Source organism: Equus asinus, chromosome 9, assembly GCF_041296235.1.
Source record: "Equus asinus isolate D_3611 breed Donkey chromosome 9, EquAss-T2T_v2, whole genome shotgun sequence".
NCBI classification, from domain to species: Eukaryota; Metazoa; Chordata; class Mammalia; order Perissodactyla; family Equidae; genus Equus; species Equus asinus.
Genome location: NC_091798.1, coordinates 49,556,743 through 49,571,058, shown reverse-complemented (window position 1 = coordinate 49,571,058; position 14,316 = coordinate 49,556,743). Strand labels below are relative to the sequence as shown.

Genomic DNA, 14,316 nt, shown 5'->3' with positions numbered 1-14,316 from the left:
GGATGGGTCTGCATCCGGCCATCAGCTGACACAGGCTTTACTAGTTTAATGACTAATGTTATACCGTAAATGCCTGAGAGTAGGATAGTTATAGATTATACTTTCAGTTGCTATTATCATTTTTACAAATTCAAAGCCTACTTATGTTTCCAACTTTGGAGATTACAATTTTGCTCTCAACTGTCTGGTTGACATAGAGCATGTGGCTTGACTCCTTTGGGCTTTACTATAATCCAGATTTCACCCTGGGCACAAATCACATCTGTTCTATGGAATTCTTTCAAATTCTTGTGACTCCAGTGGAACACAGTGTGTCTGTTTACCTAACATATGACAAGTATATGTTTCAGCCCATATGGGGAAAAAGGCCCATTTGCGAGTCGCTGCGCGCCTGGGACACAACAGCTCGAGGGAAGCGTATGTCTGCGGTAGCTCAGTGAGATTATGGACGATGCAGACGGAGTCTCCGTGAAGAGGCCTCTCAGACAGGAAATTAAACTCCATTAAGTACGGTGCAGAGGTTACTGAAAGGGTAGATGTTATTAGGCACATTTTTGTACCATGATTATAGTTCAGAATTAAATCAGACTGCCAAATGTAGAACTCTTAATCACTGGATATAAAATCTGCTATGATTACCTAATATGTACAAATTCTTAGCCTTCATTTCATGGGGAGAAAGTATATAAATAACTTCTTAATAACTAGGCTACCTATGACATAAATATAACTGCTGTTTTATTTCTATCTACAAGAGACTTGGAATTCTGCCACAAAGGCTTATCTGCTTTTATAATTAAATCTGACATTTATATGCAGTGTTTCACTCCTAACAGAAAATGTAAATTAGGTTATAATTTAACAAAATGATCCTGCTATAAATATAGTATTAGACATTGTGTTAAGTAGAAAAATTACCAGGCAAAACCAATTACTTGAATAAATTGCATTTAAACACACCACTGACAAGAATATTTTAAAAATGCAATATTTTTGGAAGCACCACGATATACTTCATATTTATATGCTATGAATATACATATGCACATCATGGTATAATTTTATAGACTGAGGTAATCTGATTTTTAAAATATGTTCTTGTTTGAGACATACTTTGAGCTGACTCAAGTCTCACTAAGCTATGTTCAAGTCATTTTGAAAAGGCCATAGAAGCATGCTGGAAGTTACTAACACTAATAACCAAAAGCTTCATATGCTAAGACATAATTTTTATTCATATGCAAATGTTAATATCAGTAATATTCACTTATTTTTAATTTTGAATAATTATAATGCTTGCAAACATTTAAAAATGCTACCTACATCTGGACAATCTGTGCACCAGAATATTATGTGTTCTGTGGTAACTGGCTAGAAACTTCTGAAAGTGTTCATTTGAATTAAAGCTTTTTTCAATAGTAACACAAAGAACTGTCATTTTTCTTAAATTGACACTAGTATTGACAATATTGTAGGTTTACAGTTTAACATTATACAAATTATCTGATTCACTGACTCCAACAGTTTTGTCCATTTACAAGGAGACCGCAGATAAATCTGTCTGAAATATTTCATTCCATACTCCTCTCTCAGTCATATGAATGACTGAAGATATTCACATATGTGGTGACAGATAAAAATGATTTGTGGTCTTTCAATTTGCATTTTGTCACAATTTTTGTTCTTTTGCTAACTTTTTGCTTTTATTAGTTCCTGATGGGTTGTTTAATTCTATCCCTGCCATATATTTGAGTTAAAATTCCAACTATGTTATGTGGATTCAAGGCAAGAAAGTCAGCAGTTTTATTGGAGACCAGCTGGATTCCTCAACCCTGCACAGAAGAATCTAGAACCTTCTGAAAGAAATCTCTGTTGCGTCTTATTCAGGGGCCTGCTGCTCAGAGGTGCCCATTTTAGCAGAGCACACTCACAAATTACTACTTGAGTTGGGGAGTTCTGCTTCTGTATCTTTAGTTTTGAACTCATCTTTGAAACCACTGATCCCTCTGTCCATAGGGTCTCTCTCTTCTGATTAAAAGGCACACTGGCATCTGGCTGGACTCCAGAAGGAGCTGTTCTGGGGGGACTGCCTTGCTGAAGTGCCCACTCCAAGGATCCACAAAGGAGAACTGGGATATACCACACAGCCCTGACTTTAAGTCAAACCGGATTTAGTGAAAACTGTGCAGCTATTTTTGCACTAGATATTTACAGACAGAAATTTAAGAAAACTCAAAAACTTGGAAATTGAGTTGATACTCCATAAATATTCCTATTTCTACTTATGATCACTTTAAAAACAAAAATTCTATTAAGCTGACACATGGGAAATATTAGAGGATCATTCTTTGGCCTCAAGTTCCAAAGAACCAACCAAGAAGTCCATGGTATTTACTAAATAAAATTATGAGCCTCATGTTTTATAAACAATGCAATATCATAAAATTGTTTTATGCTGTTTTAATAGCTATCCAAACAAATACCATTCCTTATATTCTGAAGAGTGCGCTTATACTTTGCTTCTGTTTATGTATCAATCAGTGCATAAGGACTTTGGCAACACTTTTTTTCTGTGAAGAGGAAAAACAGTAAATTAAGCTTACAAAATTGTTTTGATTGACTGCCTAACTCATCGTTTTGATAATCCTTTAAAATTTTGTCTTTAACTTCTTGATCATTAATCGTTTTTGCATCCACCCCATTCGCCAGTGTGTATTCTTAGTGTGGCAAAGCGTCTGTCTTTGACCTGGCACAAGGCCACAGCATAGTTGTGACTTTCACTGTGTTGGTTTCCCTCCTTTGAAACTTTTCCTGATTTTCTTCTCAATTCACTAAACTGTCATTAGAAATTTCTTTTGAGAAGACCACAAAGGATAAAATCAGATTAATTCATTTAGTGAATTGCTCACAGTAGAATACTTGAAATACATGTGGGGTAATTTAAATTACTACAGAGAAAGAGGAAGGACCCTGCTGTTGCTCTGCAGGACCACTGTTCCCCTTTCTGCCCAGCTATGCCAGCATCTTATGTCACAATGTGTTGGATGGCATGTCTGTGAAGTGCATTCAAATGGAGCCAAGCAATTAGGCATATGCTAAATCAGTCAGCAGGCTATTCCAGTAGAGAATAATGTTCTCTTTGATCAGTCTCTCCTTAAAAGGAGAATTTCCATGACTTATCAATGAAGGAATAGAGCTGAGTGCCTACAAATTTTATTTTACAAACACCTCTGTCTGGAGTTTTCAACAGAATGTGCTGTAACTAGGTACTTTTTCTACCTTAAAATACTTCATCTCCTTCATTAAATCTATGTGGCTGGAGAGCACAGACGGACGGTCCTCATTAAGTTGATCTGAATTCTTTTAGATTTGTATGAAGGGGTTGGATGGGTAATCCTTCAACCCCAAGTCTAAAGATACTAAATTACTGATAAAAAGCCCTGACCTTGGCAAAGGAAGATGATGATTCTTGACAGCATATTCAGAAACTTAAAATTACATCTTGCAGAAAATTAAAATTATAAAAACTCGAGTTTACCTTTTAGGTGCTTACAACAACATTTTTATTACAGATATTTTCAAATATACGCAAGTATAGAGACTAGTATAATGGACCCCCATGCATCCGCCCATGCATCTGCCCTAAGTACTGGTTTTTAAGTTCTAGGATTCAAAGTCTACATTGAAATGTTAACCTTTATTATTTGTTCCTTTTACTCTAAGATCCTTTAAAGTGAGAAAAGCAGACACTATGTCATAAGTGAGTGCTCACCAACACACTGATTCCACTGGTAATGCTGAATATATCCTTGAGGGCACCCACATCTGTAGCCTCCCAGGATGTTCTGGCAGCCATGTTGGCACCTATGGTTTCCATCACATTCATCAACGTCTGCAAAACAATCCCGGCAAGATGTTTACGTAACCTTTCCTCTACTATTCTTAAATGCACTCCAAACACAACCTATTAGCAAGGGAAGAAACAAGCAACACACACAGAAAGGCTGTGATTTTTCCAAGTCACATGGTTATTAGTCAGTGGTGGTGCAAAGAATGGTTCAGAGATAAGAAACCACCTCATTCTTAGGCTCTCCACCAGACCGTGCCACGTCAATGCTCTACATAACAACTAAATTTCAGCAAATCAACCATAGCAACCACAAATGTTGTGCATTTTGGATGGATTAACTGCATATGGTTATGATTTATTTGGTAAGTGACATAAATATATTTGCATTACATATTCCAGTAGATTCAAAAGTGATTGACATGTAATCTTCATTTTGGGGAAGATACAAGCTCTATAGAGATATCTAAAAAGTATAATTGCTTTGTATGCAAACATTTTTATTACCATTCATGATTAATTAGATACAAATTTTAAGTATTTGAATACGTTATTTTTAGACACGATGTGGTATTATTACACATATGGAATAATTTTTTTGTTCATACATGCATATGCTTTTGGAATGACAACTGAGGCTTTGAAATCTACCCATAAAGAGCGAAATAAAATTGGCATGGCTGATGTATGTGTAACAAATTTATATGGATAATTAATAAGTGGTATCTTATGTGGATAGTCACAAGCTGAACTCACACGTGGCAAGCAGCTGTATGTTCAGAATACCTCCAAATCTCAAGGACTTCAAATTTAAAATATTAAAATAGAAATTTCTAAAACTGAATTTTTCTTGGCTGCAAATTAGATACATACAAAAATCCTGTAAGTCTTACAAAGAGTATGTTCAAAACTTTGGCTATATTTCTAGGATCCAAAATCATATATTTCTAAGAATAATCAATTAAAGAGTAACTAAAATCAACAAAAACATAAATTATGATAGTTTAAAAAATATAAAGGGGATGTATACAATCTCGTCATCTCTGGCATGTGTATTTTGTAAAAGATACGTTTGTCTTATACTCTAGCCCTTGCAATGGAAACACTGAAACATCATATAATATTTTATTGACCACAGGCAAATCCTTATTTTATTCCCACTTAAATGTTCCCTTGGACTTCCCAGGAAATACCTGTTCCAGGGGAGACTTTATAAGAAATGTTCATTGCAGAAAAGAGAGTGAATTACGAGTCATAGACCAAATAAAATGGAAACAGCTATCAGTTTCCCCCAGTGCTTTCCATACACTTCTGCAATTCTCTATGATAATCGGTTCTTTTTCTGACACTTAACATTACACATTTAGGTATTATGGAACAAAAATCCAATTTTTTTTTTGCTTGTATACTCGTACTCTACTGTAAACCATGTTAGGTACAGAATTCTTTTTAGTTCAATTCTTTTTTAGATCACTAATTAGGTAAAAAGTCGTTATTTTAAAAGCTGATTCATACTCACAGAATTTTTGTTTCATGACATTCAGGTTTTCCTCTGCCCCCAAAATGATATATGAAAATTTATGAACAAAAATCAATTGCTAGGTTCTATCTTGTTAAGTATTTTTTTTCCTTTGAGGTGATCTCAATTTCTCATTTAGTGGCTTGGAAGTTAAAACAGTTTGCTGTATTAGATTAAGGATTTTGGAGCAGTAAACTCACCTTCACAGTTCAGTCCAGTGGCATCAAGAGAGAAGCCCCTCTGGCATTCACAGCTGAAACTCCCAGGGGTGTTCTGACAGATTCCCTTTGCTCCGCAAAGTGAAGGCTGAGACCCACACTCATTGTTGTCTAGCAAAGCACGAAGGAGGAGAGTGTCAAGCTTCCCAAATAGGACATGACTCAGATTTCACTACATGAAGTAAAAAGTGAAGTATGAAAGCCTAAGGTGCACGGTGTGAAAGCAGCCTTATAGGGGAAAGTACGCCAGGATTCGTTGTCATATTAACAGCCAAAGAGGTAAGAAAAAGTGTATTTCAAGAGATTTCAAATTACAGCATATTTTGGGTCGACTGAGGTCATGGTGTTTGATAATACAGACTGAAAATCTCTTAACATATGTATCTTCTAACATAAGAAACCCAGCATGTTCGTCATCATGTTCTAAATTAGAGTGAGCCTTTACTCATATTGTATCAAACACACATGGGTGCATTTAGAATGCATTCCAAAGGCGCTGCCTGGAACACGCCCACTGTGCGTGTGTCTGGACTACAAAGGCCTTTCTCCTTTGGATATTGTTCCTCTGAAAAAATATATCTATATTATTAGCAACATTCTTAGACCACTTATTACAAGGCACTGGTTCTAAATATAAGTACTGTGACATTACTTTACCATTTTAAGTATAATTTTTAGGCATGTATCAAAAGTTTGTGAAATCTCCCATGTGTAGTTTTGTCTTACCAATACAAGCAGTGTGATGCTGGGTGAAACCAGGTGGACATTTACAGGTAAAACCTCCCAGGGTGTTGACACAGAGGAACTGGCAGTTGTGCTGTTTGGTTTGACATTCATCGAGGTCTGAAATGAAAGAGAAGCCAGTGAAAATCAGAGCAGAGCTCTCTGGCTAGGCATCCCTTCTCATGAAGCCACACGAGGTGTGCATGTTCTATTACGACTGTTTTGTCAGATGTTTGCTGGACGCTTTACAGACTTCCATATGCATATGGCAGCCAGTTTCTTTTCAAATACTTAACAGCATAAATATTAAGGGCTACTATGATAGGACGGCTAAGGTGATATGTAACACAAAGTTTTCTTGAAATGAGAAAGTGAATGTATGAATTACAGTGGTTTCCATGAACTGCCTCAAAGCTACTATCCAAAAGTCATAATTCTTGCATTTAATGCAGTTTAGTACATGACTGATCACTTATTCTTATTAAAGGAGGGATTAAATAAAATAAAACAGAATCTGGAAAGTGATGAAGGCTCTAAGACAAACATTCAGGCAGGTTCTCAGGATCCAAATGAAAATACCATTGTTAATACCAGAGGAAGCAAAACACAGAGTCTGTAATTCTAGCCATGAATGGTATTAATATTTGGATTCTACTGATAGAAAATTCAAAATGTGATTTTGGTTAGATGGGAACTTGGTATGGGAAAATACATTTAAATAAATTTACCAAGCAATATAAGATGTAGGCAACACTAATTCATTATTTGAAAGCTTAAAAACACACACACACTTTCATTGCACTTATTTATAAACAACGTACAAAATGAAACTGACCCCTAATGGTTCACTAAATGGGTCCAGGAGAAGAGCACTGCTTGCTAGTATTTTACTTCACGTTTTTGGGTATATCTTGGAAATAAATCTCATTTTGTTGAGAATAATCTATTTCAAAAAGCTAACTAGACAGGAATTTCCTCAGTCCATTAATTTCATACTGATGAGGTTTGCTATAAAACTGAAGATATGAGTATAGTGTTGAAGCTATTTTAACGATGTAATTTAGCTTGATAATTAGTTTTAATACTGCCTAAGCAGAAAAATTAAAATTTATCAATTCATCTTTAATTTTCTGCAGTGAATGTGTAATAAAGATAGTTTAGAGAAATGAAATCTTAGATAAGTCACAAAAAAATCTTATTTTAGTTGTTTCAATCTCTTCTTTCGCCAACATTTTTTGTTTTGTTTTATTTTGGAACTTGTGCGGTTTGCTGCACGAAGCCAACTACTGTAACTTGGGTTTTAATCCTCTCTGCCTCCTACGGTGCGTCTTTTGGTAGAATTTTCTGGGTAATAAAATGGTGTCTGGGAAGACGTGCTTTACTGAAGGTGATGCACTTGGTATCATCCCTGGTTATCTAATGTCAGGATCTGAAGGAGAGACAGACAAGGGCCACAGATGCAGAGTCTTCACTCGCCTTTGCAAGTCTTTCCATCCTCTTGCAGGACATACCCCCGGGGACACGAGCACTGGTAACTTCCCTCCGTGTTCTTGCAGATGAAGTTGCAGGGTTTCGGGGACTGGGAACATTCATCCAGATCTAAGTAAAAGCGATGTGCAGATTAAATTCTGGGTTAGAAGAAACCACCAGCCTCTTTCCTCCCTCTATAGTCTCCTTCATTTTTTTCCTTTTCCTCTTCTACTTAAAATGCAAAACAGCCAACAGAAATAATGCACAGAACAGTTTTCACTAAAGTAACATACTGGTTTACTTTGTAGATCTTGGATAAATATCACAATATCTAGACAACTGTCTGGGTTCAAAAAAATCCACTAAATTCTGTAATATACTTCGCTTAATAATGTGAGAATCATAAAAGTAAGAGGTTCTTCCTTTTGACATGTGGATGTGGCTGAAGCTCTTAAACTCTCCTAACTGACACTCCCCTAAGCATCTTGCGGTATCAGAGACTGTGCTGGAAATCTTCCACCTGCCCCTCCAGATCCAGTCCTCTCCCTGGTCCACCCTGCTGTCAGGCCCAGGAGGTTGAACTGTACGGACTCCATGAGCACGCTCCCTTGCCCTCTGTCTTCCACCTGGTCCTTACTTCCTCAACCTCCTCCCTCAAGATGGGCTCAGGCTGACTGAGTCATTGGAACAGAGGTCCTCATGAGGCTACTCTCTGTGCACGACTTTCTCCTTCCAGGTTCCAATAATGCCCCCCTCTTTCCTTTTGGCCCAGGAGTGGTACGGCCTCAGCACACAGCCCTATCCCTTGTGGTTTCTGCACACTCTGTCCTGCCTTTATAGATAGTCCCTTTGTTCAACCCTCCTTCAGCTGTCCTTGTTTGACTATGCCATGTCTTTTCTGCTGGGACTCTGACTGATAGCAGTCAGTCTTCTCCATTTCCTCCAGAAAACATTGATTGATGCGCATAGAATGCTGAAAGCTCATGACCAATGGCCTATCCTCCGTTACCCTCAAGCCGGTCAACTGAATGCTTACTAAGAGTCAGTTTGGTTTTTCTTAAGCTTTCATGCCAGGTGTGGTTGTTATTGAAAAGGACCTTTACCAGAATATCACATAACTTGAGGAAATATGAAGGAAAAAAGATTTTTTCTTTAATGAAAACTAAGTTGAATGCTTTACAAAGACTTGATAAAGGCAAGCAGCCTCCACCCACAATTATCATAGAATGGTATGGGTGAGACAATAAAAAATTAAATTAGAGAAAGAAATTGCAAAAATGTAGACAGTTTCTGTACTGAGACTACTTAGTAACTGGAAATTTTCAATAATGTTTAATTGGTACTTTATTGTTTTTGCTAAGGAAGATTTGCCCTGAGCTAACATCTATGGCCAATCTTCCTCTGCTTTGTATGTGGGCTGCCACGACAGCATGACCACTGACAAGTGGTGTAGGTCCATGCCCAGGAACTGAATCCAGGCTGCTGAAGCAGAGTGTACTGAACTTAACCACTAGGCCACCAGGGCTGGCCCCTATTAGTAATGTTTTATGCAAAAAACAGCAATGAGGAACAAGCAAAAATCATTTTCCCACTATGCAAACACACACATTCACAATCAAAAGCCCTTTTCTTTCATCAAAAGAGTGACAAATGGGCATTTATACATTTTAAATTAAAATATAAAATGTTGAAAGTATAAATACATATATTTGTGGGGTTTTTTCATGAGGAAGATTGGCCTTGAGCTGACATCTATTGCCAATCTTCCTCTTTTTGGTTGAGGAAGATTGTCCCTGAGCTAACATCTGTGGCAATCTTCCTCTATTTTGTATGTGGGATGCCACCACAGCATGGCTTGATGAGTGGTGCATAGGTCTGTGCCTGGGATCCAAACTGGTGAACCCCAGGTGGCTGAGGCAGAGCATGTGAACTTAACCACTATGCCACCAGGCTGGCCCCTAAAATGCTGAAACTATTTTTTTTATAATTATGTTTCCTTGATTGAGCAGACTTTTTGATGAATTGAACAGTTATGTGTCCCACTTTCCTGGACAAGGCCTGGGACAACTACTGTGATATGAAGAACCACGTTATTGAGAAGAATAGCATCATTTTAATAAAATGCACATTCCAAAGCTCCATAGTAAAGATACTCTACTCACAGTAAGTGACTTGTAGGAAACAGTAGTTGACAAACCCTCAACGTGCAGGTGCCTCGCCTTACCTACACACGAAGTTCCGCTGATGTCTGTGGTGTAGCCAACCTTGCAGAAGCATCGGAATGAGCCCATGGTATTGATGCACTGACCATTGGTGCAGAGGTTTGGCATAACCTTACATTCATCGATATCTGTGGGCCAAAACAAAAACAAATACAAGTCAACATATGTGAGGATAAAACTGGTTAGAAAACTAAGAGAAATGAGGGAAGTGAAATGAGATTAACGTCTAACAGTTAACATTCATAATAGTTCTAGAATACCTTCCCATCACTCAGGCATAATGGCAACATGGAAGGGAAAGAAAAAGAATCTGCAGTGATGGGAAGAGATAACAAAGGAAGGCTATGTTGAAAGTCCTGTTTCAGTCTATTCATGTTGCAATCTACGTATGAATTGCTTTTTTGAGATCTAGAAAGCTGTCTCTTTGAAGTTCAGCTAATTTGGAATTTGTGATAATTTTCCATGGATTGGCCTCAAATTCACACTTGCATTAGACTCTGAAGGAAGGGTTTCAGCAACAAGGTAATCAGGCACAGGGTTGAGGATCTGTATAGTAATGGGAAAAAAATGATATTTTTCCAGACATTAGTGTATTAGTTGGCTGTTCAAAAAAATGGAAACCACTAATCAGTTATGAGACTTGGTTTGTAAATGTATTGTAAACAGAATGAGCTCTTGTGCACCCTCAAAAAAATAAAGAAGATTTATTTAAATAAAGCAAGTATAGTTTGGGGGTTACACACATGGCCTTTGGGATGGAGAGATGTGTTCCACTCCTGGGTCCGTCCCTTAAAAAAGGGTGTGATGATGAGAAAATTACGTATTGTTACCTTAGCTTTGTGCCTCAGTTTCCTCATCTGTTAAATGGGAATAATAAATTCTACCTCTTAGATTTGGTATGAAGATGAAATCTTTTAAAGTCTAAAGCATTAGCAAAAAGCATATACAAACACAAATACACATTCAAATATTTTAGCTATTATTATTGTATCAATTTTTCACTTTTCCTTCAAACTTATCTGAATTAATGAAGTTCACTGTATTGATAACATGCATGCATTTCTTCAACCCCTTACCTCTTCCATCAGTGGTGTATCCTGGGCCATGAGGACATATCTTTTTGTACTGGGCAGTTCCAGGAAGTGGGCACAGCTCACACTGGTGACCCCAGCCTCGCCCCCCATCGCAGCAGCATTCTGACTTTGTGACAAGATTGCGACTGCTGGATGCCATCTGACACATTGTCTGCAATACCTCTGCAAAGCAGAGTCCCTGTCGATTGTCTGAAATGACAACGAGTAAATAAGCATCAATGTCATGGAAATCACACTTCATTATCTTGGTCTTCAAATTCAGGACAATCAATGCTTTCCTTCTTAGTAATAATTTTTTAAAAAGTAAATATTCTTTTACATGAACATTCACACTGCTTAAGACAGCTTAACAATGACCAAGTTTTGTTGGAGGTTAAGTTCATAGAGTGTTCTTTCATTAGACACTTGATTAAATTTGACAAAAAGTGATACTATTCTTCAGAAATAGATTAACTTTTTTCTTCAATCCATCAGCAACTAAATGATAGTAAATTACCACTCTTGTAGAATCCAAATAAAAGGAAAATGAGTATTTCCTTTTAAATAAGCAAATGAGTATCAGGGTTTGTTTTTGAAGAGCAAATTCTAGACTATGTTATAATCCTGATACGTATGCAGATCTAATCTCTCATATTTTCTCCACCTAAAAGACTGTTCAAACATTTGGACTAAGTAGATTTTTTCTTAGTATAAATAAAGGGATTTCTCTGATGTAAATAGGCAAAGAAATCTTTAATATGGTTTTATGAATCATCCTAGTGAAACTGTTAATAATAGGAACAAAAAAGTATACTTTCTGTGTAGGTTTTTTTATTTCCAAAAAGATGGATGGCTGGTAAAGGTCTAGACCGAAGACAACAAAAGATATTTTCTTGACTAACAATTTCCTAGGAGTTGAAGCAGAGGACATGATTCTGAGAGAAATCCGATATAAGTGAAACATACTGTTTTAACACTAAATCAAGTGACGAGCACTCATTTCTCTTGGTTTGCCTTAAATTTTGCCTCTCCATACTTTTACACCTGCTCGTAGTTAACTAAAATGGTTTATAATGTATGCATTTTAGCATTGAAATACAGCATAATGTCTGAGATTTATACTTTCCACAAGAAAATATTTTGTAAAACATTCTTCTCTATCATAAAATAAAAATTAACCTTCACTGCAGTTTTGAAATGTGGCATTTACTTCAATATCATTAATACAGCAGAGCTTACCTCACATCACAAATATTTTCTTTTGGAATTAAATCATGCCCTGATGTAAGTTTTACTCACATTTTCCATAGAGCTTAATTAATCTTAATTTTGGAAAGACTATTTAAAATGGTTATTTACATTACACATGGATGTGCATACGACACATGCACAAATACGTCATTTTAATAGTTGTATACTTTTAGGAAGAAGTATGAGGATTACTCAGATCGGGGGATTTGTTTAGCAGACAAGGATATATATGTAGACCTCTTCTGTGATGACATCATAAAACAGATGTTTTATTTACAAGAAAAATATACTCGTATGTCAACTTACCAAGGCATTCAGTGCCTGAGGAACTGGACTGAAATCCTTCATTACACTCGCATCTATAGCTCCCAATAGTGTTAATGCAACGCCCATTTTCACAGATTCCTGGCTTGGTCCTGCATTCATTTTCATCTTCAGAAAAACAAATCATGTAAATAATGAGCAGATGGTAAGATTATAATTTACAAACAATCTTCTAACGACTTAAATCTTATTTAAGACTTCTTCATCTGAATACTAATATGATGGGATAGAAACTAGTCGTGTGTGAACACTGATTTATTTTTAACTTTACCTCATCCTTCCAGGTGAGTTCTTTCTTAAAACGTGTTTTCTTTCCCCTTCTCCCTTGCAGGGAAGGAGTGGTGTTTGATGGAGAACTGGAAATTTGGCCTCCAAGAGGTACAGACTTGCCCTGAGACACCGGATAAGGAGGGGAAGAACTCTGGGGAAGGAGGGTGCTGGTTTTTATAAGATGAGAGAAAGGCTGGGGGCAGAGAGGTGGTAGGTGTTAGGGAGGGGTGGTGAGTAGGGTAAATGCCACACAGGCTAGGGATAAAGGACAAGCTCCTAGACTGGCTTTGAGTAAACTCACAGCAGCAGGGTGTGAGTGAGGGCAGTTAATGGAAGGAGCAATGTAAGTAGTACTGCTCTTTTGGTTGGTGATAAATAAATAAATGTATTAGAACAAAATTGTTTTATTAAAATTTCCTCTGTCCTTATTGTGTTTAATTGACATTTTGTAAATTTTGCTTGAGATGTTTTTTGAAGCTATATTGTTAGGAACATAGGAGAGCTTATGACAATGAAATCTTTTTAATAAATTGCTCCTTTCCTCCTTATACTTTTTAATTTTTTAATCTTCAATTTATTAATATTATTTTGCACGTACTTCTTTATATCAGCATTTGCCTTAAATACCCTGTTTTATCCCCTTATTTTCAATCGATCTCATATTTTGATTTCGTACATTTCTTATAAAAAGCACCAGGCTGGATTTAAAAAGAATTTTTAAAAGTACATTTATCTTTTAACCAACAATTTAAACTGCAGTCACTTGTCACTTAATTGCGGGAATACCTTCTGAGAAAAGCACTGTTAGGTGATTTCATCGTTGTGCGAATGTCACAGAGTGCACTTACACAAACCTAGATGGAAGAGCCTACTACACACCTCGGTGGTATGGTACTAATCTTGTGGGACCACTGTCATATATGCAGTCTGTCAGTGACTAAAACATCCTTATCCGCTTCAGGACTGTATTTATATCTCTCATGATTACTGATATGTTTGGATTCTTACCTGCCATTTTATATTCTTTTATATTTACCATGCTATTGCACCCTTATCTCACTATTTCTTAGATTAGTCTAGTTTTCTATGCCCTCCTCTCATCCCCAACTCATGTTTGGAAGTTATAACCTTCTTTCTATTTTTCCAGTGGTAAGTCTGAAACAATTTCAACACATGCTCTCTTTCTTTTCTTTTGGTGAGGAAGATTGGCCCTGAGCTAACATCTATTGCCAAACTTTCTCTTGTTGCTTGAGGAAGCTTGTCCCTGAGCCAACATCTGTGCCAAACTTCCTCTATTTTCTGTGTGGGACACCTCCCAGCATGGCTTGATGAGTGGTGTGTAGGTCCACACCTGGGATCTGATCCTGTGAACCCCAGGCTGCTGAAGCGGAGCACATGA

At 37.0% G+C, this 14,316-nt stretch overlaps 1 protein-coding gene and 1 long non-coding RNA gene across 4 annotated transcripts in view; one reads left to right on the top strand and one right to left on the bottom strand.

Annotated features, from left to right (window-relative positions):
* The window catches only part of FBN2 (fibrillin 2), a 235,461-nt gene that overhangs the window by 6,199 nt on the left and 214,946 nt on the right, over positions 1-14,316 (bottom strand). The window contains exons 56-62 of the mRNA XM_014859514.3: positions 12,630-12,755; positions 11,076-11,282; positions 10,002-10,127; positions 7,784-7,906; positions 6,311-6,427; positions 5,567-5,695; positions 3,773-3,892 (exon numbers count right to left, since the gene is read on the bottom strand). Of these exons, the coding sequence (XP_014715000.2) occupies positions 3,773-3,892; positions 5,567-5,695; positions 6,311-6,427; positions 7,784-7,906; positions 10,002-10,127; positions 11,076-11,282; positions 12,630-12,755 (948 nt within the window). The remainder of the gene's footprint in view (positions 1-3,772; positions 3,893-5,566; positions 5,696-6,310; positions 6,428-7,783; positions 7,907-10,001; positions 10,128-11,075; positions 11,283-12,629; positions 12,756-14,316) is intronic.
* Positions 1-14,316, top strand: part of LOC123290122 (uncharacterized) — a 124,341-nt gene that overhangs the window by 63,816 nt on the left and 46,209 nt on the right. For 2 of the 3 annotated variants that reach the window (XR_011505852.1, XR_011505853.1), the window contains exon 4: positions 12,979-13,463. This is a non-coding gene — a long non-coding RNA (uncharacterized lncRNA). Of the gene's footprint in view, positions 1-12,978; positions 13,464-14,316 lie in introns of those variants that run through there. The other variant, XR_011505854.1, reaches the window with a different exon arrangement.